Source organism: Ostrinia furnacalis, unplaced genomic scaffold (genome assembly GCF_004193835.3).
Source record: "Ostrinia furnacalis isolate ACB-3 unplaced genomic scaffold, ASM419383v2 OfSCF0195, whole genome shotgun sequence".
In the NCBI taxonomy this organism is placed as follows: domain Eukaryota; kingdom Metazoa; phylum Arthropoda; class Insecta; order Lepidoptera; family Crambidae; genus Ostrinia; species Ostrinia furnacalis.
The window spans coordinates 519961-547253 of NW_021130434.1; the positions used below are offsets into that span (position 1 = coordinate 519961).

Here is a 27293-nt window from a genome sequence, read left to right on the forward strand (position 1 = left end):
ACAATACTATTCTTTCTTTCTTTTATTTAAAATGACTAAATATTGTCGGTCAGATTCAGTCAATTTACACTTCTACTCGAAAGGTTTTCGTTAAAATTGAAAGTAGAGCAATATCACATAGTCTATATTCAAGTAACTACTTATATATATTTATACAATGTTCTTTAGATATTGAAGAAAAAACTGCAAAAGATATGCAAGTCATATGAGAGCGGGGCGGGTCGCTACTATGAAATAAATACATACATATACTTAAGCCTCACCCCCGTGACCCGAGCAGACGGTGACGCACGTATCTACGTCACACTTTACGCTTCATACCAACACTATTCAACGATTTCTCATATATCTCATAGTTATTTTATATTTACATACTTATTTGTAGAGACACCTGCCTACTCAAAAGTTACAATCATATAGGTGTTAAAAGTATTTAATTAAAAATGGCAATTATAAAATAGAGAATTTGGAATTTTACAACTACTTTTCTCGCAACCTTCCCCCTTAACATTGCCAGATGCACACAAGTATGGATTTCTTAGGGCATCAAGTAGGATTTAATCCGTCCTTTTTCCTGAAGCAGAATTGTATTAATGGGCATAAATGAGTAAATGCGCGTTCAATTTATTATTCTCGGTGAGATTGCAATGCAATCGCAGAGTATGACAACAAAACCTACAAAAAGAAATATGACTAAGTACCTAGTTTTTTCCCAAGAGGATGAAACAACAGCATGCATCAATTAACTTATCATTCCCTTCGGTTTTAAATCCAATTCAATTTAATTAAATGAAAATATATCGTGCAGAAACAAAAATTAATTCTGAAATAATGCAGGTCTTCATCAGCGCTAGACTTCTTATTATTATAATTATTTGAGTAGGTAACTACTTTTTGATACTGTGTAAGAAGTTTTTTGAGTTTATTGCTCCTTCTTCTCAACTCATGCAAACCGTTTGTCTCGAAGCGAAGTTAACTCTTTAAAACTGCCAAAAAAGTAACGTAACGAAAAATTTGACGATTTGTAACCTACAACTCATTTCAGCAGACCACCGACTTTTTGTCGGCCGATAGTTGAGTCGGGCTGTTAATCGGTATGGAGATGAATGAGAGTTGTTCGCACATTGGATAGGCCGATTCTACATACAAATAGAATCGAGCTCAACTATCGGCAGACTAAGAGTCAGTCAGTCCCAACAATTTTTTTTTGCCCTAACAAACAAACTAAAATGTCCACCTCTTCGTAATATAATACACAAGTATAGCCCTGTACTCTCCGTGACCCAGTTCCACAGTGACGCACGTGGTCGTCACGCATTGTCTCCTTAATGACGGCGCCTCTATTGACCGCTGCATCTTGTATTGTTACTGTTACGGTGTTAACATCTGTTGAGGTTATTAATTAAGACACAACAAGTAGATAATGACCACTAGGTATCAATTTACGCCCGTATTCACAATAAGCGTGGACGCACAGGATCACACACGAACAAATCACAGAGCTCTATTCAACGCTGTGCGCTCGATTTGCTGCTTCACTTAAGCAAGCATAATTTGTGAATACGGATGTTAATGTATACGGGAGTTATTAACACCTCTCCTTCCCACCGCTGCAACTCCTGTGTACGGGACTATTCCCACCTCTCGTTCCCACCACTGCAACTCCTGTGTAGCCTGAATCTACAGCTTGACCGTAAAAAAAAACAGTGAAGGTCAAGACGTATGTCCCGGAAAGATAAACTGTCATTGGACCCGCAACGAATTTAATCAAACAAAAAATTAAGGTTCGACTTCCCTCCAGTGCAAAGCGGATGGTAGGCGTGTATGTATAGCAGAATTTATAGGAAAATCGCTTTTTAACAGCTCATGAAAAGATTTGATGGTGTCAAATACCCTACTATTTTATATTACTTATAAAGTTTGCCATCATGATTGTGTTCTGAGAGAGTCATATCGTTGAGAAATTGCGATTGAAAGAGAGCTCTCCATCAAAATTTCAACAAAGTCGTCCATGTTCCGTTCCACACAATATTGACTGCTATGAGCCCCATTGAGGTTTGCTCAAGGAACTGAAGAATATTCCACACAATACCTTAACAAGGTATATGCCTTTGAACTGTTGTATTATGCAGCTGCTCTCCAGAGAAATCTGGGAACATTTTAAATTCTGTTTCCGAACTAAGTAAGCCTTGAGGGCGAACGATGAAGAATTAAGCTTTGAACCAGCTGAGGAATACGTGGTAAGAGCAAAGCATGCTTCTTACGTTCATAATAGGGTAGTCTGACAGACTATAGTTTTTGTTACAAAACAGCACCCACGGATACCATCATACGGATGACATAGCGTTTGACTTGATACCGTATTTACTGCTAAGCAAAATTTTGCGGAAGACGTAGTGTGGGCAGGCCCCCCACTAGGTGGACCGACGATCTGGTGAAGGTCGCGGGAGGTGCCTGGATGCGGGCGGTGCAGGACCGGTTGTTGTGGAAATCCTTGTCCAGCAGTGGACGTCATTTGGCTGAAACGAACGAACAATTAACTATAGCCTAGAGTAGTGGACTGTGCTTAATATGTAGAGTAGTGGAACCTTAGTCAAATTGAAATACTGTCAAAGCGTGACTCTCCCGTAAATTCCCATAGATTTGTATATTTTAAAGACTGTGAGCCCTTGAAAAGAAGGCTGAGTTTCTTGCGCTATTTATTCTCAGCACTGGCCCATTTATTGTCTCGAAGCAGTGATAGGGTTATACTGGGACGTGCTTTTTAAAAGCCTATTTGCAAAAATAAATGAGATTTATGAGTTTTTTATTTATTCTTTATAGCAAAGGGAACTATGACGTCTTAGGTGACTGAGATCGAACTTCAACAATCTATCGAATTTAAATTTCAGCCTGATCATCACTTTCCATCAGATGAGAGCTGCTAACCTGCAGGCCAAGACCCTCATCCTCCTAAAAAAGTTTATTTTCCAAAGATGTGTCTTGGATTTTTTTAATGGTGTACCTACCCAATTATTTGTGACACACAGACGAGCAATTTATTTTTTATCGCGCGTCATTGATCAATTGAAGCATTCTCCGTGCTTCAGTATTAGATGCGCGCGCGTCTATTTTTGTCATCTATTTGTGAGCGCCATAATGTCACAAATACCACACAAGAGAGGCTAGTGCCCCGTGAATCATGTTATGGTGGATATCTAGGCTGTTTATTTTTATTTCTGTAAATACCTTCTTATTAATAGCAATTAACTTTGTTTAACTAGCTTTGCCCATGGCTTCGCCCGCTTCAAATTAAAGTCACAAATCATTACAAATTATAGCTATGTTAATCTGATGTAAACAACAATACTGTTAAAGTTTCATCTGTACTTTTTGCGTAAAAGAGTAACAAACATACATCCTTACAAACGCATTTATAATATTAGTGGGACAATACGTGTATTTGTTTAGGTTTGTTGCTTTATCATGTGCGTGTAGATAAAACTTTCCGTGCAAGATTGAAGATGCCATAATATCAAAGGTCATAATGATTTGAACGACTCCTATCACCACTGAGAGCTTCACTCTGACTACCTAGAGCCAGTCTTCATGATTCATATATAGACTTCAAACCCCAAAAAAAGGTCCTGGCTACACAGGAATTGCTTCGATGGGAACGAGAGGTGGGAATAGTCGGTCTATTCGACTTTGATCACCTGAATTTGATCACCCAGGTGATGAACTCCAGGAGACACTTTGGTGTCCTTTGATCACCCATGGATATAAAGTCCACTTTAATCACCAGGTGAACTTATCCATAGGCGATGAAAGGACAGCAAAGTATCTCCTGGAGTCCACTTTGATCACCGGTTGATCAAATCCAGATGATCAAAGTGGAATGGACAAAATAGCCCCTTAAAGTGCCTTTTCTTCTTTAAGTATCAGACTTCACTATCCACTGCCGTCTGACACCAAACCCAGAAGATTCTTATTTCATCACGTAGCAACGTAACTCACGCTAAGCCCTCAGAAATTCCAGCGCATGCGCGTGCGACGGCCATGTTGCGAAAGAGAGTATTTCCAGAAATCTCTAATTTATTGTCCAAAAGACTGCAGACTCCGCAATTTATTTTTAATCGCACGCGCCGCGGTTGGCGTGTAAAAATATGACACTATGTAATTTTGTGGGTAAATTCTTAGATAAATACTTCGAGCAGCTTATAATATTAAATAACTAGTAACTCGCCCCAGCTTTGCACGGGAGCTGTGCTGTTTCTCTGCTTTTCTCTACACTAATTAGTTTAATTAAAGGGGAAAGATTTGATTGTTTGTTTGTATTGAATAGGCTCTGAAACTAATAGATCAATTAAAAAACTTTGACTACTTATTAGAATCCTGATGTATTGTAGAATTCTGATGAACATAGGCGGTACGAATTTCGGTGAGGTAGCTAGTCTTTCTATAAGATAAATCTTCCTTTTGAATCACTTACTGAAAACCGTATCAACCTCTTGTTTAAATAAAAACACAAATTCCAGTAAGAGCAACCGTTTATTACACACACATAAAAAGATTATTACAATTATCTTTAACGGTCTTATAACGAGTCAAGTCTATTAATAAATGAATGCCGACGTTTCTTACCAATATGGTTAAATTATGTCATTGTGATAAATTGAAATCTCTTCGGCATTCAATGTTTAATAAGCGATGCTTTATTTATTCGTTGCAAATATTTTTTGAGAAAAGCATCACCTACTTTATTTAAAAAGCTTCATTTACACAGAATATTGCAAAAAAAACGTGACGAGGTGTGTCAAAGTTACTTGTCATCCCCTCCAAACCTTGGTCCCACCTGCCCATTAAACAATTCAAACTTCTTCACTGTCACAATATCATCATTGATGTGCGGATCGCAGGAGTTATTCAAAACCTTCAGTGTGGGGAACACCACTTCTAAAACTCCATCTTCCAGATTGAATTTCCCTTCAGGCACGTTGACGAATGCTGGCAGCTCTCTAATTGCTGAGAAATGTTTCACAAGCTCACTGTTCACAGCATTGATATACACCACTTTGTGCCTCACTTCCACGGTAATGTCACTGTCACTGTACCCTTGTAGAGGTATCTTCAGGACGTACCTCTTTTCTTCGAACAATTCCTTGATGGAACCGATCGAGTGCGCGTTGCAGATCTGTCGACTCTGCCTGTCGAGTGCTATGACGTCATTGGCTAGTTCCTCGAAGATTTTTGTATGGTATTCGGCTAGGTGTCGGGTCCTGTCGCGATGGTGGTGGTGGTGGCAGTGCTGATAACTGGACGCGACCAGTCCCAAGATGAAAAGTAATATTAGATACATTGTAGAGTTCCAACGCGTGTAAGGTCTAGAAGTGGACTGGGAATGGTACGCAGTACAGATAAATACTGGGACCGATAACCTTACACTATCTATGGACTAAGGCTGAGTTGCACCACCTAACTTTAACCGCAGCTATAACGATAACCGAGGTTTTTGTATGGATTTTGACAGATTTTTAACGTTTGTTAAAGTTAAAGTAAGATGGTGCAACCCAGCGTAAGTCAGTGAGGGCCAAGGTCTGTTTTGTCGGCCGTTTGGTGTAGTGGTTCGCGGAATCTACTATCTTTTTGTTTGGAAATATTAATTATGTCTAAAAATTCCCAAAATATACAGACACTAGTTGCCCGCCTCGGCTTCGCACTAAAGACTCCGAAACGTTTCACCATCCTACTCGTACTAATATTATAAATGCGAAAGTTTGGATGTCTGGATGGATGTTTGTTCTCTTTCACGCAAAAACTACTGAACGAATTTTGATGAAACTTTACAGTATTATACTTTATAACCCAGAATAAATAGGCTGTAATTTATGACGATCTGTGACAAACTAAATTTCACGCAGGTGAAGCCGCGGGCAAAAGCTAGTTAGATAATAACGTAAGATACAATAATATATTATTTCTGATGAGCATAAGGCGGTACGAAATTCGTCGATCGATTAGTGAATGACAAAAAAGCTGCAAATAGAGCTAGAATTATGCTAATTTTGAGGTCTTAGTATTTGCGGAAGATTTAAAATTAATTTATTGTCTGTACAGGTACACGATAGCGTCGGAAGATGCCAAAAGGTTTCAGTTTATTTATTTGACTAACCTTGGGTTTTGTTTTGATGGTTTTGACTTAACAAAGTGTGTGAATAAGTTTGTAGAGAAGCTAATATGATTTGACTAACATAATATAGTTTAAACTTGAGTTGTTTTCCTTATTCACAAACCATAGCCACTAAGTAATAAATTATTTAAAAAGACCAACAGGTAAGTTCTCATACGAAATAATGGCCGCCATTCGCCATCGACATTTTCAAATAATTTTCTTACAAAACATTGAAAACGGTTAATCTATTCAAGACTGAAAAATAGAGATCCTACTAATTAAAACAAAAATTTAGTCTACGGTCAAGCAAACCACAGAGTTAAAGCGACCCTTCCTCACAATTTCCTGAATTCAAAAACTGCCACTCTAGACAAAACGCATTTTTTGATCGAATCGAAAATCGAATCCGTCAAAACTCCATACAAAAAAGGGGCTTTTCGACTGGTTTGCGATTATAATTTGCACTTTGTCTAGACCCACTGAAACTACATGCTGTCAATCTACACCACAAAAAAAAACTACAACCAAAAAAGAAAAAAGCGTTCTAAATTCGAAACTGCAACCAAATGTCATGCAAAACAAAAACCTATCGATCAAAAAAACAAACAACGAAATCTGAAAGCTCGTAACTAGGTCGGGGGCGCGCGTCACGGCGCGCTGACGTCACGCGTGACGTACGCGCCCGTCCCCCGGCCACGCCTCGCCTCTCCGCCCCGGGCTTGGTCAACACTCAACAGTGTATATTCCCTATTTTTTTAATCGATTGCCGGGTAATCGAGTAAAATAACCGATTGTACTGGTTTTTGTAATCGATTGTGGGGGATCGAGTAAAATAATCGGGAGAGGCAAGAAAACTACTAATAATGTTACAAAATTCCAACTAGAGTGTGTTTATAGACTAGCTTTTGCCGCCTGAATCAGTCAAAAACAAAAAGATCTACCTATACTAGACTTAGGAATCCTAGGAAATACAGGGTGATTTTTGTATCAGTATCCAAATTTTCAGGATCGACTCAGAATCAGTAACTTAATTGATTTACGTAAAGAAAACAAAACTTTTTTCTCCATATTTAATTATTTTCATCCGCTGCGCGCGGTTTCCAAATTGAGTCACGTGGAAAATTTGCTTCGTTCATGGAAAAAAATGTACACACAGTTAACTGCAAAGCTTAATAGACATAATGGTGAGCGAAAATAAGCAATAACCTTTATTAAAACTTAAGATATGGGCACCCGCAAATTAGACTTTCAATATTTTTTTTGCGAAAAATACCACAATTAAAAATAATTACGATAAAGTTGTATTGTCAAATTGTTCTAACGAGCTTATTAAAAAAAATTGGATACTGATAACAAAGTCACTCTGTATACATTACCTACTAGCCCGGGACTTCGTACGCCTGGACCTGGATCCCGTTTTACCCCCTTAGGGGTAGAGTTTCGTAAAATCCGTTCTTAGTTACGTTCTAAAAGGAACCCCCATGCAAAATTTGAGACTCCTAGCACTTGTGGTTTCTGAGATTTCGTGATGAGTGAGTCAGTCAATCAGTGACCGATTTATATTTCTTAAACTTTCTACAGCTTAGCATTGGCACCTACTGCTCTATAATGTTAGCATCATAGACAATCTACCTATGAAAATCATAAATCTACTTTGTTATAATTAATACAGAATAGAGTAGGTATATAAATTAGTAAGTAATCAATTAGACTAATTTGAAAACTTGAAGAAGTCTGAAAGAATCTCTGAAATCGGAAAACGCCAGCACTCTAAAAATGCAATTGGAATAGCGGAGAAACTACATTTATTAAATCTTCACAAGAAACAAAAATTTACCTCAAATTATCCCAAATTACTTCACAATTAATATGAAATTAAAAATTCCAACCACAAAAACAATGCTGCAGGCAGAATAACTTGCAGCAAAAATTTCAACCTTTTCTACGGTGACTTGAAGTCTTTAAACATAGTTTAAAAGCTTTTAAAACAAGCTTTAGAGGATATGAAGCTTTTTGTAGCGCTTTGTGGATGCAGATATTTTGCTTAAAGTGAAATATTTTGAAGAAAACATTAAACTTTTACTAACCTGCTTCTGGAAATATTTAACTTAGCTGGCAGGGTTTGCGGCAATATTAATAATTTGTGTACTTTAAATTACAGATAGGTATATTTTCATAAAAAAACAGCAGTCAATAATTCGAAATCGCTTTGCCATGCTTATCGATCGATATAATCGAAAAGGATGTTACTCATAAATTCAATGGTTTCTAATTCAATTAAGTTCGTAGCGAATTCCCAAAGGGCCTAATCGATTGAAATAATGATCAATTTGTTAAAGACCCTGTACATGTTCAGGTTCATATACTTACACAGCTAGAAACAGCCCACAAAACAACTACTTTTCCAGGAAAAAGCCAAAAGCTATGAGTAGTATTCAATGACAAATGATTGACCAACACGTTATCTCATTTAACCTTGTTATTCCAGATTCATAAACTAACACAGCTAGCAACAGCTCACAAAACAAGAGAAAACAGTTTTCCAGGAAAAACCCCAAAGTCCCAAGTATTCAATGACAAATGATTGACCAAGACGTTATCATTCAACCTTGTTTTTAGGTACTTACACAGCTAGCAACAGCTCACAAAACAAAACAAATCATTTTTTCCAGGAAAAACACCTAAGTTCCAAGTATTCAATGACAAATGATTGACCAAAACGTTTTCTCATTTAACCTTGTTTTCTAGATTCATAAACTTTCACCGTCAGTAACTCCTACAAAACAAAAGAAAACGACTTTTCCAGGAAAAACCCATTCAATGACAAATGATTGACCACTCCCAAAATAGTCGTCAATCAAACATCTATTTGCGTTCATTTATCAACGAGGAGCGGAGTGTTTACTCACTTCCATCAAAACCCCTAGGTACTTTGGCCCCAGTTTGTATAACTGGGGCAACTTGAAGGATAATACTATTTACCAATAAGTGGTAAGCTTGGTCGAAGTCCGCTTGCCACCATCTTACCTAAGTCTGTCGCCATAACAACATTGTTCACAGCATTGTTGTGTTCCGGCAGTTAGAGGTAAGATAGCCAGTTCCTCTGTGGTTGAGGATTCCGGGTGAAGCTCGCTTCCACCTTCGGCCTGATCATCACTTTCGATCAGGTGAGATGCAGGGCTGATTTTACCTTCATCGGATAACTTTTAACTGAAGAATAAGTTTGGCACATTAAGGCTGAGTTGCACCACCTAATTTTAACGGTACCATGGCGATAACCGGTGCTTTTTGTATGGAATTTGACAGATTTTTGACGTTTGTCTTTAAAGTAAGATGGTGCAACCCAGCCTAACAGTTTCAGTATGGGAAATATGTCAGAATGACATGTTTATTCTTGAGTTAAAAGTTATCGGACGCTGATAATATCAGCCCTAAATCAGTCTTTTAAAGTACCTACAAAGAAAAATTTTAAACGAGACGAAATTAACTTAAAATACAAGTCTCTATTGGCTGCTGGGGCGCAAATCAAAACTATGTTTGGATAACAAGCTGCTCATATACAAAATGATTCTGAAGCCCATTTGGACCTACGGCATGCAGTTGTGGGGCTCTGCAAGTGTTTCTAACATCATGATAATTCAGAGAGTGCAAAACTACATCCTGAAACAAATATCGTATGCACCATGGTTTATAAGAACAACAGAGCTGCACGAGTTATTGAACGTGCCTATGGTGAAGCAAGAGATAGACACCCACGGAAACAGCTACAAGCTAAGACTGTCAAAACACCCGAACCAGTTGGCAGGGCAGCTCACTATCCCAGAAAGCCATACGGCGGTTTAAGAAGCGGTGGTATTAGTCTGAAAACAAGCCTGAAATTAAGAAAAAGAAAGGCCTGTCTCAGCTGGGAGCAGTGCTCTAAACGTCGAACAGAATCCACCTATCTGCTTATAGTTTTTAAGACTGATCGCATGATAACACCACAAACAAAAAAAAATTAAGTAACAAGCTAACTTTACATTATCACCCCTACCCGCCCCTTAACTTCAGGGTGGTACACACAGGGGGTGGTAATACTATAATTTACTTTATTCCCTTGCATGCTATAAATGAATTGGACATAAATTAACAACTTTTAGTCAAATTAATGTCATTTGGACTACATTAATACGAGTATGTTGTTACACGCAAAGTTTTTGTGCTACAATAACTTAATTATTTATGCACGGTTTATTTAAAAAACGTTTTATATGGCTTAACAACAGTTAAAAACATGGCGTCGTAATTTATTAAAAATTATGTGCAAATTAAACCGCCCCATGATTAATGTAGTTTAGCTGTTTATACGAGTAAAACGAAAATGCAGAACATGCTAAAAACTAAAAATACAAATATGTATATTTTATGTATAGGTTAACAGTGCAGCGCTTAATTCAGTCCTTACCTGGGATATGGGAGCGGCACGGGAGGGGCTTAGGCCTGTTTTCACCATCAAGTCCTAATTTTTAAGTGACCCCTATGTAAACAAAATTCCTGTTAATTGCTACCATAGGGTTCACTTAAAAATTAGGGATTGATGATGAAAACGGCCATTAGTGTAATAAAACCTAGATAGATAGGTAGTCAGTGCAAGAAAGGTGAGGCAGTTTTTAGGGAGCCGGCACGGGTCACCCGTAAACGTCACATGAACTGTCAAAGTGAAAAATTGGTAAACACGTCCGACGAATTTTAATTAATTAAAACGGTTTGTGCTGTGAAAGGGTGTCTAAAATACATCAGAAAAACGAAAGAAAGTGACCAGTGTTACATTTCATAAGTAAGTACTACAATTCGACGCGTATTTTGCTTGAATTTGGCTTTCAAAAATTAAATACGGAAATGATACCAGTAACAAGAAAATTTATTTCCCAATTGTTCGCCGTACAAATACACTTCCTTTTTTATGAAATCGAGACTTTTAAGTCGATTTATCTTATTGTTATTAGGTAGGTACTTTGAATTCAATAAATAAGTAAGTACATGATGTGTTTTGTTATTGTTAATTATAAAATTATTAAAAACGTATTAAAAATTTCCCTACTTTCGGGAAAATCGCCTTCACTGTCTACACTCCCCAACAAAATTGACACTAATGACATAAGATTTTTGCCTCACTCTTAACGAAGCGTTTGTATGAAGACTATCCATCTAGGTTTTATTAATCTAAGGGTAAAATAAATAAAATATTAAGCTGCATAAAATTGTGTAATTGCTTAGCTTGCTTCTAAGATAATAAATTGTGTTAACATGGACAACTACGGAACCCTACACTGCGCGTGGCACGACACGCACTTGGCCAATTTTTTCAGTAAGCTCTAAGACGCGTTACGAACTTACTACGAACTTAGCCGTAGCAAATATCTAACTTTCAAACACAAAGGCTACGAGACTCGTAGTGACTACGAGGGCTACGGAACGCTACAGTACGTTGCTTTGTTACGAACTTATCCGTAGCATAGTGAATTAATTACCAAGTTGCGATCGCAAAAAATATACGATACATTAACTTTTGTTCTAAAGCTGTTTTGAATGCCTTCGTTATACCGAGGAAGTTTTTTGCTTAGCAAATTAAGTACCTACTGTCGACTGAACTTCAGACATCACATTTTCGCTGCAAAATAAGAACACAATATGTACAACTAAGAAAGGTGCACAATGCTTGTTCCTTTAACGAAAGTAGGCCGTATCAGAATAAAAGTACCTACTACACGCAGACAATCTTGTTCGATGGTAACGGGATCTTTGTATCCGCATCCGAAAAATAGTAAGTTAAATCCATGAACTTTTCATTCAAAAATAAAAGGTGAAGAGAAATGTTAACTATGTCTGTCAAAAAAGCGCACAATACCCATCGCGCGTGTATCCGCTAAAAACCACATCGCGATTCGCTATAAAGACGACGTTTCATCTCACAATTTTTGCTGAGCCTCTTAGTGGGTGAAATAGGTTCTTAGGGATGTCTTATTTTTTAAATAAGTATATCTAATTATACATTATAAATATGGTCGTTTGTCTCCAGATCGCCGTCGTACCGCGCAGCGCGACCGGCGGAGGCCGAGACGTGTCTCACGCAGCGGCCGGAGCCCGAGCGGCCGACCGACGTCAAGGAGAAGAAGCCCCAGCTCAAGGGACCCAGGCCTGTCGGCTCTAGTGTCTCTGGTGAGTACTCTATATTGTCTTTGCTTCTGAAGCTGCCGAAGTTGTTGGAAGGAACATTCTAAAAGCGCATTCACATTTAGGCGATTTAGCGAAGCGCTGGTAGGGTAAAAAGATTATGAGACATGTAGAGGCTCCTTAAGAGCAAAATGACGATTTGTAAGAACTATTTATTAGTCTAAACAAATAAAGAAATTTTGACTTTGACTTTGACTTTAGCAGCGCGACAAACGCGCGACAGACGCGCTGCCGAAAATTTCAAACTAGGTGACAGCTGATGCCTCCCTTCACATTACAAAAACGCCGCTAACCGCGCCGCTGCCGTGCCGGTGCCGCGCTGCTGTCGCGCTACTAATACCCTAATGTGAAAGCTCTCTAAAGGTTTAAAACTCATAAAAATCATTTAATTTGCAAATAAGCTTTTAAAAAGAATTTTCATTCGTCCCAGTATTAACTAGTACCATCAGAAATTACGTTTAGTGACTTACAAAGTGTTTACATTTACAAAATCGTGCGTTAATTTCATAAGTTAGGTACTTACTTATGTGAGTAATACGTTCATCTCAATACAATATCGGTAACTACGACATATTTTTAAAACAGTTTTTGCAAAGATAGAACATGAACAATCTTTGTGGAAGTGTAACTTTGATTTACGCCCAAAATCCGTCACACTTTTAAGGCAATTGCTAAATATTTGCACAAATTATAAATATATTTTTGCAATGGCTTCATAATTTGAGTGAGAAAAGAGATGAATATCTTCTTCGTTCATTTCATTATCACTTCTTTAAATAGCAGATTGAAAGATACGCCTGGTTCTCAGCTTAACAGCTCTGACGCTCTCCATCGAGTGACGTAGTCGTCAGTCGTCACGAATGACGCAGTATCGGAGCTATGACGTAGCTACGTAGGCGAGGTGTGCCTTAAAAGAGCTCTCCAATTTTATTCTAATTTCAATATTTACACTTCCAATGTGAAAGTAACTTTGCCCGTTCGTTTGTTACATTTTCAGGGGCCTTAACGTTAAACCAATATTGATGAATTTATTTATAGAGATAGATTTAACCTGGAAAAAGGATATGGGGCTCCTTTTGTAAATAATTTGGGTGATTAATATAGGGATCTGAAAATTCATATTTACTTATGTAGTTACTAGCTGACATGGCGAAATTCTTGCTACCTATGTATATTTATTAGAACAAAAAGTAAGATTCTAATGCTGAAAGAGTTTTTCAAATCGGTATAGTTAGTTTTGGAGCCTATTCAATACAAACAAACAATCAAATCTTTTCTCTTATAATATTATTTTAGAAGAAATAAAGTGTTTTGTTCGATAACGCGAAATATGAAAGACAATCTGTTTCATTCTGAAAACACGCAATCTATTAAGCCTTTAAGCTCACTTATTCCTAGAAATTCAGACAAAACAACCTTTTCTGTGAAAGTGGGAATTATATTTTCCGGGAGTATAGAAGCGAGTGGGCATTATGTAAAAGAAACCTTATCTTTGTGTACCTTTAAAATAGTCTAAAAATAAAGTTAAATCTTTGTTCAATTTAAATTGGATTTCAAAATCTGGGGTACATTTTGCTTAAAAGGATTCTTTAAAGTAAATTGTAATTAAAATGACAACTAAAGTGTGCGTGGACTTTACCTGCCTAGCTCGCACTTAGTACATAATTTGTAAAATGTTTTTCCTGTATCTATTGATTGAAAAAGAGGCTGACAAAAGTAACTGAGTTTCTTCCGCCACTTCTTCTCAGCACCAGCCCATTATGTTATAAGTGGTGGTAGGGCAAGCTATATTTAGGACGTGTATAAGTGCCCTGAAAATGGCCTACATACTAATAAATATTTTGATTTTGACACCTACATATTTTTCAAAGGTTGACTGGACTACTCATGTCGACTACAAGTCATTTTAAACTTCCAAAAGGTCAAATCCATATCCATTTCATAGTCCACATATTCATAAAATATCAATTTACTTCTTAATTAATGCTAAGTGATCCATAACGAGTACAGTCGGACCGGAATAAGTGATGTTTGGATATTTTTAATCTTTTTATATCATTTCAATAATAATACTCTTTCACGCTACTTTAACTACTAAACGGATTTAGATGATATTTGGTTTGGTTGATAGATTTTTTGAGACCCAATGAAGCCATAATTAAGATAATACAGACTTTCCGTGACAGGCCGAAGTTCAAAGTCTTAGGCAAAAGCCTATTAGGACTATTCCCACCGCTCGTTCCCACTGCTGCAACTCCTGTGTAGCCAGGATCTAGGTACAGCTTGACCGCCAATAAAAAGTATAAAAACTCAACCAGTGAAGGTCAAGTCTGTCCCGGGGGAAAGTTAAACTGTCATTGGACCCGCAACGAAATTAATCAGAAAAACATAGGTGTTCGAAGTTAAGGTTGCAAAGCGGATGACAGGTGACAAACAAAGGTTGAGTAACCTTTACGAAATGATATGCACCACGGACAATAGGGAATCAGGCAAAAGCTAGTCAACTCTACATTTCTATACAGTGTGTATAAGCTCATACTGCTAAAGCGATTAGCCAAGTTCATGGCCAGATGTTGCGTTGAGCAACTGTTGCGCTACTGTAAAAGCCTTGGCAATGTAACATGAATGATCGAACCGATAAGTGGAGCCGGTAGTCGGTAGCTCTACCATAGAGTGCATAGGAAAATTATATGGTGCCTTGTGAAAAGAGGCTGTTTTTGATGAAAATCTGAGGAATTGACCAAGCAACAAAACAATAACGTTGCCACAGCTCTACAGGTGTTTGTTTAATGTAGAGACTCACTCACTGTTTTTTATGTAGGTGACTTCATAGTCAACATCAAAAAATACATTTTGTCAAGATAAGGGTTTATATTCGTCTTTATTTATCACAATGATGCTATCATAGAAAGCTAATAACTATTGCCAATGGTCATAATCATGTCTGCAACAATTTAAATAAAATGTTTAAAATACAACTTTGAGAACTTCTACAACTTCTACAAGAAAAAATTGGATAATTTAGTAGCTTCACTTGCGTTAAGTGAAAGTGCATAATAAAATATTATTCTGTGGTTAAATTAAAACTACTACATTTAGTTAAAAAGAAACATTTACAAACTTTCATTTAATAAGGCAAAGATAACTAGAGGTAATTCTATTAAAAATTACATAAATTATCTATATCTATATCTATCTATACTTATAATAAATCTGTAGAGAGGTCAATTCTGTACATGAAATATATTTTCAAAATAACTATCAGGGGGTGATTAGTGATCGATACTGATGCCAAAAATGCAATCAGTAAAATTTTTGTCTGTCTGTCTGTCTGTCTGTCTGTCTGTCTGTCTGTCTGTCTGTATGTTCCTTATAGAAACAAAAACTACTCGACGGATTTTAACGAAACTTGGTACAATTATTTTTCATACTCCTGGGCAGGTTATAGGATACTTAGAAATTCCCACGGGAACGGGCATTAGCGGGAAAATCCTTTTGTATGAAAAATCTAAACCGCTTAAGTTAGACGCTTGAAATTTGGCAAGCAGGTACCTTAGTAAACTTTAAGCTTAGTTATATCAGGATATTGCAAAATTCCTACGGGAACGGGAATTAGCGAGAAAAAACATTTGTATGAAAAAATCTAAGCCACGTAACATAGACGCTTGAAATTTGGCATGCAGGTACCTTAGTAAATTTTAAGCTTAGTTACAACAGGATATTGCAAAATTCTCACGGGAACGGGAGTTCGGGAAAAAACATTTGTATGAAAATATCTAAACCGCGTAAGTTAGACGCTTAAAATTTGGCATGCAGGTACCTTAGTAAACTTAAAGCTTAGTTACAACAGGATATTGCAAAATTCCAACGGGAACGGGAGTTAGCGGGAAAAAACATTTGTATGAAAAAATCTAAACCGCGTAAGATAGATGAAGGGGGTAAAATGGGATCCACGCGTACGAAGTCGCGGGCGGCCGCTAGTGATAAATAAAATTATTCCCCTGACTTTACATCATATTTACATTCCATGGCTATACGCCAGGGGTGGCCAACCGGTCGATCGCGATCTACATGATTGTGTACTAAACTATGCTGTTTTATTTCAAGATTTCAAGAAGTATGTAAGTGGCAGATACCAAGGATTTCGTTAATAAACACTAGATCTTATGTCTTATCAAATTGGCCACCCCTGCTATACACCATACACAGTCTACGAGTATATTAGAATAGCCAATGCTAAGTGATGCTACAAGTTCATTAATTGAGATAGAGTAACTATGTACTTAGGTACATACATCTTCGTGGTGGGGTGGTTTAATTACTTTTATGCTTTCGAAGCATTGTTTCATACATTAGCTTATTACTTCCCGCCTGTTAGCTAAATGTGCCTTTTGTAATCTACAAAGTTAGCTAAGTACGTAGTTGTAACCTTTGCCGTTCTCTTTCGGTCATTTATTTTAATTATTTATTCGCCATGCTCTGAAAAACTGTTTTAATGAGTAAAAAAAGTTAAATTAATAAAAAAAACCTATATAATTTAGCACTTTGTGTCTTCGCGGACTACATACTATATTATCCGGTAGTTTAAAGGTGCTGTTAATCGGGTAGGTATAAACCAACTTGTATGAAAGTATGCACATACACCACCGATTCCTCTACAAATAAGAAGCCGAGCAAACTATCGACCGACAAAAGTCTGCAATATGTGCTCTTGGTACCCACAAAAAACGTCTTATACTCGTACAATAATAAACATGATACTGAATGGAAGTAGTCAGAAAAGTCTCTGGACAAAAGTCCCTCAATAAAGACCGTTAAAAAATTTCTTTTATCTCCTTTCAGACTCCATATCGCTCTCATCTCCCGTGGCGTGTGCATCTCCCCGCGAAGATGTGGAGGGTCCTCCCATGCCGGTCAACGTGGCGTCCCTGCCGGAGGAGCACCGCGCCTCGCTCCTGGGAAGACTGCCCGGACAGAGGCTCAGGCGGCGCCGCGCCATGCTCATATATGTCTGCGCTGCTGACTCGCAAGGTGGGGACTAGAAATAGCAGCAGAGTATTTGATTCGGAATGAACGCGATAGATGGCGCTTTTCCTGCTAGGCTGGTGACGGTAGATGGTGTTATTCTGCTGGACCAGCTGCCCTGGCATAGGCTCAGGCGGCGCCGCGCCATGCTGATATACGTCTGCGCTGCTGATTCACAAGGTAAAACAGCAGAGTACAACTTGATTCGGTGCGCTTACGGTAGATGGCGCTATACCTTCTGGGCAGGCTGCTGGGGCAGAGGCAAGATGGGTTTGCTGGAAACAGCAACGGTGTAGTTAATGTAGAGTTAGCGCGATAGATGGCATTGCCTTGCTGGGCCGGCTGCCGAGGCAGGCTCAGGGGGCGCCGCGCCATGCTGATATACCTCTGCGCTGCTGACTCGCAAGGTGGGCTTGCTGGAAACAGCAGCAAAGTACAACTTGATCCGATGGGTATAAGGTAGATGGCGCTGACTCGCAAGGTAAACAGCAGCAGAGTACAACTTGATTCGGTGCGCGTACGGTAGATGGCGCTACACCTTCTGGGTAGGCTGCTGGGGCAGAGGCAAGGTGGGTTTGCTGGAGACAGCAACGGTGTTGTTGATGTAGAGTTAGCGCGATAGATATCATTGACTTGCTGGGCCGGCTGCCCGGGCAGAGGCTCAGGCGGCGCCGCGCCATGCTCATATACGTCTGCGCTGTTGACTCGCAAGGTGGGGACTAGAAATAGCAGCAGAGTATTTGATTCGGAATGAACGCGATAGATGGCGCTTTTCCTGCTAGGCTGGTTACGGTAGATGGTGTTATTTTGCTGGACCAGCTGCCCTGGCATAGGCTCAGGTGGCGCCATGCCATGCTGATATACGTCTGCGCTGCTGTCTCGCAAGGTACAGCAGCAGAGTACAACTTGGTTCGGTGCGCGTACGGTAGATGGTGCTATACCTTCTGGGCAGGCTGCTGGGGCAGAGGCAAGGTGGGTTTGCTGGAAACAGCAACGATGTAGTTGATGTAGAGTAAGTGCGATAGATGGCATTGCCTTGCTGGGCCGGCTGCCGAGGCAGGCTCAGGGGGCGCCGCGCCATGCTGATATACCTCTGCGCTGCTGACTCGCAAGGTGGGCTTGCTGGAAACAGCAGCAGAGTACAACTTGATCCGATGGGTATAAGGTAGATGGCGCTGACTCGCAAGGTAAACAGCAGCAGAGTACAACTTGATTCGGTGCGCGTACGGTAGATGGCGCTACACCTTCTGGGTAGGCTGCTGGGGCAGAGGCAAGGTGGGTTTGCTGGAAACAGCAACGGTGTTGTTGATGTAGAGTGAGCGCGATAGATGGCATTGACTTGCTGGGCTGACCGCCGGAGCAGAGGCTCAGGCATAAGTATACGTCTGCGCTTCTGATTCACAAGGTTAAAGCTAGAAAGAAATAGCAGCAGAGTACAACTTGATCCGATGGGTATAAAGTAGATGGCGCTGACTCGCAAGGTAGGGACTGCAGCAGAGTACAAAGGGATTCGGTGCGCGAACGCTAGATGGCGTTATCAATGATGCTGGCTTTACGCTAGCACATCTACGTATGCGCTGCAGACTCACAGAATGGGCTTGCTGGAAACAGCAACGGTGTAGAAACAGGAACTGTGAAATAGTACCTTCTGCCCCGTCCAATCTACATCAACTAGATTGTACAGGATAGAGGGCACTATTTCGTAGTTCCGACTACCAGAGGCTGCGGCGACGCCTTCTACCCTCGATGGCTGTAATTTCAAAGTTGGTTAAACTTTGAAACTGCAAGTAAGTTAGCTCTTGCCGACTCTTACTATCGCGAAGGTTCATTACTTTTTACATGGCGGTGGTACCGATCTTGTAAGAAAGTTGTCTTATCATGATCTATTGCAGACATGCCTTCTATTAGAATGAACGCTGACCAGATATAGTTTAGCTAAACTGTGGAATGATAGGTACTCTTCTAGTTTTGATTTAGCCGTAATTTTACCTCTACTATTCGTTCCCAGATTGCTGCGCGGAGAAAGGCGCGCTGCAATGCGGCGCGGCGGCACGATTACGCGCTCGTGCTCGCGGTCGCGGCTGGCGAGTGCACGTGGCCGACCTCCACTGGCGCTCGCCGCTGGAGCAGCAGCGCGACCACCGCTTCCCCGTGCTCTGTATAGCTGAGCTTGCACGTGAGTTGTACTAAAGTCCGGTCGCCGAACAGATAAAATATCTTCCAATGACCCCAAGCTACTCATCCTTATCATTCGCACGTAATTATATTGCTGTGGCGGCTGTGCGACGGGCGGCCGCAGTGAGTACCACAACAGTAAGTTATGCTACAACCTTCAGGGTTGAGGCTACTTTACTACATCATACACGCAGCGTGTAAGTGGCCGCGGCTGGCGAGTGCACGTGGCAGACCTGCACTGGCGCTCGCCGCTGGAGCAGCAGCGCGACCACCGCTTCCCCGTGCTTTGCATAGCTGAGCTTGCACGTAAGTTGTGTTAGAACCATTAGGGACTCAAGGTTAATGCCACTTTTTCACATACGCACACTTCACAAATTCACACTCACAACGCTTATTTTTTAGAAGTCGCCGCTGGAGCAGCAGCGCGACCACCACTTCCCCGTGCTCTGTATAGCTGAGCTTGCACGTAAGTTGTACTAAAGTCCAGTCGCCGAACAGATACAATTTCGTCCAATGACCCCAAGCTACTCATCCTTATCACTCGCACGTAAAATTATATTTCTGTCGCGACTGTGCAATGGGCGGCCGCAGTGAGTGTGCGAGCGCAACAGTAAGTTATGCTAGTAGAACCATCAGGGATAATGCTACTTTAGTAAATCATACACGCAGCGTGTAAGCGGCCACGGCTGACATGTACACGTGGCTGGTCTACACTGGCGCTCGCCGCTGGAGCAGCAGCGCGACCACCGCTTCCCCGTGCTCTGTATAGCTGAGCTTGCACGTAAGTTACGCTAAAACCATTAGGGACTCAAGGTTAAAGCCACTTTTCCACATACGCACACTTCACAATTTCATTCTCACAACGCTTAAATTTTAGAGGTCGCCGCTGGAGCAGCAGCGCGACCACCGCTTCCCCGTGCTCTGTATAGCTGAGCTTGCACGTAAGTTGTACTAGAACCATCAGGGACTCAAGGTTAAGGCCACTTTTCTACACGCACACTTCACAGTTTCACACTCACAACATGTGCTCACAACGCTTAACTATTATGGGTTAAGGCTACTTTTAGAGGTCGCCGCTGGAGCAGCAGCGCGACCACCGCTTCCCCGTGCTCTGTATAGCTGAGCTTGCACGTAAGTTACACTAGAACCATTAGGGACTCAAGGTTAAGGCCACTTTTCTACACGCACACTTCACAGTTTCACACTCACAACATGTGCTCACAACGCTTAACTATTATGGGTTAAGGCTACTTTTAGAGGTCGCCGCTGGAGCAGCAACGCGATCACCGCTTCCCCGTGCTCTGTATAGCTGAGCTTGCACGTAAGTTGTGTTAGAACCATTAGGGACTCAAGGTTAAAGCCACTTTTTCACATACGCACACTTCACAAATTCACACTCACAACGCTTATTTTTTAGAAGTCGCCGCTGGAGCAGCAGCGCGACCACCGCTTCCCCGTGCTCTGTATAGCTGAGCTTGCACGTAAGTTGTACTAAAGTCCAGTCGCCGAACAGATACAATTTCGTCCAATGACCCCAAGCTACCCATCCTTATGACTCGCACGTAATTATATAGCTGTCGCGACTGTGCAATGGGCGGCCGCAGTGAGTGTGCGAGCGCAACAGTAAGTTATGCTAGTAGAACCATCAGGGATAATGCTACTTTAGTACATCATACACGCAGCGTGTAAAGGCACGTGGCCGACCTGCACTGGCGCTCGCCGCTGGAGCAGCAGCGCGACCACCGCTTCCCCGTGCTCTGTATAGCTGAGCTTGCACGTGAGTTGTACTAAAGTCCGGTCGCCGAACAGATAAAATATCTTCCAATGACCCCAAGCTACCCATCCTTATGACTCGCACGTAATTATATAGCTGTCGCGACTTTGCGACGGGCTGCCGCAGTGAGTGTGCGAGCGCAACAGTAAGTTATGCTAGAACCTTCAGGTTTGAGGCTACTTTACTACATCATACACGCAGCGTGTAAGTGGCCGCGGCTGGCGAGTACACGTGGCTGATCTACACTGGCGCTCGCCGCTGGAGCAGCAGCGCGACCAACGCTTCCCCGTGCTCTGTATAGCTGAGCTTGCACGTAAGTTGTGTTAGAACCATTAGGGACTCAAGGTTAAGGCCACTTTTCTACACGCACACTTCACAGTTTCACACTCACAACATGTGCTCACAACGCTTAACTATTATGGGTTAAGGCTACTTTTAGAGGTCGCCGTTGGAGCAGCAGCGTGATCGCCGCTTCCCCGTGCTCTGTATAGCTGAGCTTGCACGTAAGTTGTACTAAGTCCAGTCGCCGAACAGATACAATTTCGTCCAATGACCCCAAGCTACCCATCCTTATGACTCGCACGTAATTATATAGCTGTCGCGACTGTGCGACGGGTGGCCGCAGTGAGTACCGCAACAGTAAGTTATGCTAGAACCTTCAGGGTTGAGGCTACTTTACTACATCATACACGCAGCGTGTAAGTGGCCGCGGCTGGCGAGTACACGTGGCTGATCTACACTGGCGCTCGCCGCTGGAGCAGCAGCGCGACCAACGCTTCCCCGTGCTCTGTATAGCTGAGCTTGCACGTAAGTTGTACTAGAACCATCAGGGTCGAAGCCACTTTTCCCCAGACTTACAATTAACACCGAATTGGAACCCTCAAAGAATACGTAAACGTGGTCGCCCCAAAGAAACTTGGCGGCGCACTGTAGCAGACGAGGCGAAGAAAATTGGCAAGACTTGGAGCGTGATCAAAAGCGAAGCTCAAGACCGAACGCGAAGGAGGACTATTGTGGGCGCCTTCTACCCCATTTAAGAGACATAGGAAATTAAGTCACATTTGACACACCACTGAACCATCAGGGTAAAAGTTGCTTTTCCACATACAGATATCATGGTTTCCGTCCCTCGAATCTTTAATATCTCTCACATACACCACTTGTTGAACAGGCTAAAATGCGTCATCCTTTTCCACATGACCAATAAGGTATAAGGCAGCAGTAAACGACGTGTTGTCGCGGCATTACTGATTTTACGTATTTCTATTAATTACTATCCACCTGTTGCGAGGAGTAGGCTGCAAACCTATACTTATGAATACTTTATCTCTTGTACATGGTCTTGAATGGCGACCACCAGCCGGAAGACGTAGTATGGACAGGCCCCCCACTAGGTGAACGATCTGGTGTAGGTCGCGGGCGGTACCTGGGATGCGGGCGGCGCAAGACCGGACGTTGTGGAAATCCATGGGTCCAAACGAACGAACGAACATGGTCTCGGCCACCAGCCTTTGCTTGGCTGGACTTTGGTCCAACACCGCGGTGGGCAACCCTCTAAGTAGTTGGGTTCGCCACTGATCGGGCGCCTTATGCGCTCGATACGGCCCGATCGCGAACGTAGGTCTGCGACCGACGCGGACGAGCCTGGGCTTCGCTTCGCTAAGCCCACACTCGGCCTCGTCGGCACGCGCACCGACGATCGCCAAACGGCTAGAGTACCTTCTGTACTCGCCACTCTGCCCGGTGAAGCTGGAAAAGCTCTTCAAGCTACCAGCGCGCGTCCAGTAAAAACAATGTCTCGGCCAGGCAGTTTTGCAGTTTATTCCAAAATAACATCAAAATTTCTTCTTCTTCCTCCTGCAGGCCAGTCAGAGCTGGGCGCGGTGGTGCCGGTGCTGTTCCTGAACTCGGGGCTGGGCACGCCGCTGCTGCCGCACACGCTGGAGTGCGCCGACTTCAAGGCCGCGCTGGACGCCGCCGACGACGACAACGACAAGGCTCTGTTGAACAAATGGTAAGAACATACTTGGAAACTTCTATGACAAAGGCACCTTTTCTCACCAAAATTCTTCACATTATGACACAAGTTTTTTTGGCAAGGCAGGTATTTGACCACAATCGCACCTGATGTTAAGTGGGATGCCATCTAGGATGGTACCATATCTGCCCTGTAAGTGCCTATTCACTCTCGCCTTGAAAAGACCCGGATTATAGTCGTCATGTAGTAAGGTACTTTATTGCCCCTAGGCCCCACTCATCGCTTCCAATCGCGATGTGTGTAGCCAAATAATATTCGCGTATACCTACTTCGGTGCTTTTTTGCATAATCGCAAGAACTACGCGCTGTTGATGCCCGAATTTTCTGTGACCACACCACAACCGTTTTTGAGGGTTCGTTCGGTCCAAGTGCGGATGCACGGGATTTACCTGGATGCGGAGCGGAGTTGCGAACTGTATTTAACCTATGAGGAGCTTAGTTTGCTCCGCTGGAGCTTCCTCACTCCTATTCCTTACTGACCGTCCTCGCGTATTAGCTTCACTTCCCGGCTTTATAGAACTTTTCCCAACTCCCTATCAACTGAAAAGGAGCGGTGATTTTATGCATTCTATTGGTGGATTTTTACCTCGCTCATCGCTTCCCTTTCTCATAAACAAGTTATTCTAACTCTATTCTTACTTCACAGGTACAGCCTAGACTCGAGCACGACGCCGCCATGCTACCGGCTGGTGCGAGGTGCGCCCGCGCGCTGGCGCCGCGAGATGGCGCGAACGCTCAGTGTTTTAGTGCGCACGCTGCCACAGGAGGCCTGCGACGCTTACCTCACCACCGTCGTCGAACAGGTACCTTGTTAGTTAGTTAGTTAGTTTTGCAGGGCAATCGAATACCGCACTTAGCCTCATGATTGGGTCATTGTGAGCGATTTGTGGTTTATCTTCCTACTCCAACCACCTCAGATCCCCCAGAAGGCAAGCAGCCCATCTAGGCTGCTGCAGGCCTCCTGCAGCGACGATGGTGATTGGAGAAATTGAGCCCGTTGTTCTGCTACGCTGCTGCATTCCGTGAGCACATGCTGCGGTGTTTCTTCTGCCTCCATGCATCCCCTGCACAGTAGGCTCTCTGTTATGTAGGTGCTATGTTGTGTAGGTGCTGTTTTAACACTCAGGACCTTGCGGATGCCCTGTTTAGTCTGATGAGGCTGCGGGAGAACTTTTTCGATACGTCCGGAACCGCATCTTTTGTTTGCTTGCACCCTTCGCTATTTCCATTCCATTTCGTGTGGTGTTTCTCAAGGTCACCCAAAGGGCGATGGAGCGGGCTATGCTCGGAGTTTCCCTGCGTGATCGAATCAGAAATGAGGAGATCCGCAGGAGAACCAAAGTAACCGACATAGCTCGCAGAATTGCTAAAATCAAGTGGCAGTGGGCGGGGCACATAGCTCGTAGAGACGATGGCCGTTGGGGCAGGCAAGCTCTCGAGTGGCGACCACGGGCTGGAAGACGTAGCGTGGGCAGGCCTCCTACTAGGTGGACCGACGATCTGGTAAAGGTCGCGGGAAGAGCCTGGATGCGGGCAGCGCAGGACCGTTCATTGTGGAGCAGTGGACGTCATTTGGCTGAAAAAAAAGTGGTGTTTTTAACAATGTGTGAAGGTCCTTTACTTATTTTTTTATGTCTCTCTGTCCCCAGGAAGTCCAGCACACAGTGCTAATGAGCGTGGAAGCAGCGCGGCGCTGTGTTTGGGTGTGGCGCGCGGGCGCGGGCGCGGCGGGCGCGGGGGCGGGGGACGCGGAGCCCGCTGACCACGCCCACCACAGCGAGCTGCAGCGCCGGCTCAACAACGTGCAGAAGGACCTCAAGGTTTGTGTCAACAGCCAGTTACTACTGAATGCAGGAGTTACAACGCCGGCTCAACAACGTGCAGAAGGACCTCAAGGTTTGTGTCAACAGCCAGTTACTACTGAATGCAGGAGTTACAACGCCGGCTCAACAACGTGCAGAAGGACCTCAAGGTTTGTGTCAACAGCCAGTTACTACTGAATGCAGGCAGAAGGACCTTAAGGTTCGTGGGGCAACAGCCAGTTACTACTGAATGCAAGAGTTACAACGCCGGCTCAACAACGTGCAGAAGGACCTCAAGGTTTGTGGGGAAACAGCCAGTTACTACTGAATGCAGGAGTTACAACGCCGGCTCAACAAAGTGCAGAAGGACCTTAAGGTTCGTGGGGCAACAGCCAGTTACTACTGAATGCAGGAGTTACAACGCCGGTTCAACAACGTGCAGAAGGACCTCAAGGTTTGTGTCAACATCCAGTTACTACTGTATGCAGGAGTTACAACGCCGGTTCAACAACGTGCAGAAGGACCTCAAGGTTTGTGGCGCAACACCAAGTTACTACTACTCTACTATCCAGGAAGTAGTAGTAAGAAGAAGGAAAGCAGTACATGAAGGAAGTGTTAACTGTCGTCTAGTGGTAAGGGGTAAGTAAGTTGTGTGGTCTAGTGGTAAGGAAACATACTGCCACCACCATTAGCTGTAGCGCCGGCTGAATAACGTGCAGAAGGACCTCAAGGTTTGTGGGGCAACATCATCATCATAGGCGTCCCCTCCCTAAGGATTTCTAGATTGACCTGATGGTAGCAGACTGCATCCTTGCAACCATTATAAGAAACCAACCAAAATCAAAACTAAGCATGTCGAATGTCCATCACCTTTGTCGTTTACCTTAGCCAAGTGATCAAATTTTGAGAGTAAGTAATCATTCGTCGATAAACCTAAATAAGAAAGTCTAATAACAGTGATCACCGATGCTAATCTACTGAAACATGGCCTCTCACTATAGGTAAGTCATATATAAAAAGCTCAAAGTTGCAGCGTGCTAGAGAGGTCCATGCTATGTTGCCTATGTTATAGATACTATGAAAGAAACACTTTACGAGATCGAATCAGGAATGATCCACAAATAAGTTAACATTAACATCAAGTCTTAAGTAGTTACCACGAAATGCCATTTCCTCAATCAATTTTGTACCTCTTGCTAATAAAAATAAACTTTAAAATTATCAATTAGTTAATACCAATTCTCTTCCCAGCTGCACCTAAGCGAGCGTAACATAATTCGCGCGAGCGTTCGCGGGCGAGCGGCGGCCGACGACGACTACACGGAGAGCGTTCGCGCGGCGCTTGGCGAGCGACTCGACGCGTTGCTCGACGCCCTTATAGCGGACAATGAGATGCCGGCCGGGTATAATGGGATACCTACTAGGTGAGATTCGTTCATCATCTTTTTCATCAACGTCATCATCATCATTAGGTATTTAGTTTTTACTGGGACAATCCCCAATCCGTCCCCCGGACACGGCCTGAGCCGAGGTCCGAGCCTACCGTGGCGCCCTCAGGCCGCGTCCGTAGTCCCCTCGATCGGGCCCACTAGAGTGAGCCCGCCGTAGGCTGGACTTTGGTCCAACACCGCGGTGGGCAACCCTCTAGTTGGGTTCGCCACTGATCGGGCGCCTTATGCGCTCGATACGGCCCGATCGCGAACGTTGGTCTGCGACCGTCGTCGACGACTCGTCGGCACACGCACCGACGATCGCCAAACGGCTAGAGTACCTTCTGTACTCGCCACTCTGCCCGGTGAAGCTGGAAAAGCTCCTCAAGCTAACAGCGCGCGTCCCTTAAAAAAAAAACTGGGACAAGTAACAGTGTTTTTACTGGGACAGGTAATGTGTGTGTCAGCAATAGTCGCGAAGTCTCCACTGTAGAAGCGACCCGCTCAAAGCTAGAAGTAAATGGAGAATCAGACCTATGCACACCAGGCTGTTTAGAGCCTGCTGATTGCATTTTGTCTTTTTATCGTCTCTTTTGACTTCCATTGGAAGAGTGATGCCCGTTTTCACCATCAATCCCTTATTTTTAAGTGACTCCTATGGTAACACGTAACAGGAATTATGTTT

General features: G+C 42.7%; 1 protein-coding gene across 1 annotated transcript in view; it reads left to right on the top strand.

The window, feature by feature from the left end:
• Positions 1-27293, top strand: part of LOC114354924 (uncharacterized) — a 58309-nt gene that overhangs the window by 7888 nt on the left and 23128 nt on the right. Inside the window, exons 2-9 of the mRNA XM_028307525.1 lie at positions 6097-6126; positions 12210-12349; positions 17207-17395; positions 19398-19565; positions 23202-23352; positions 24023-24179; positions 25026-25196; positions 26430-26602. Coding sequence (XP_028163326.1) covers positions 6097-6126; positions 12210-12349; positions 17207-17395; positions 19398-19565; positions 23202-23352; positions 24023-24179; positions 25026-25196; positions 26430-26602 — 1179 coding nt within the window. The remainder of the gene's footprint in view (positions 1-6096; positions 6127-12209; positions 12350-17206; positions 17396-19397; positions 19566-23201; positions 23353-24022; positions 24180-25025; positions 25197-26429; positions 26603-27293) is intronic.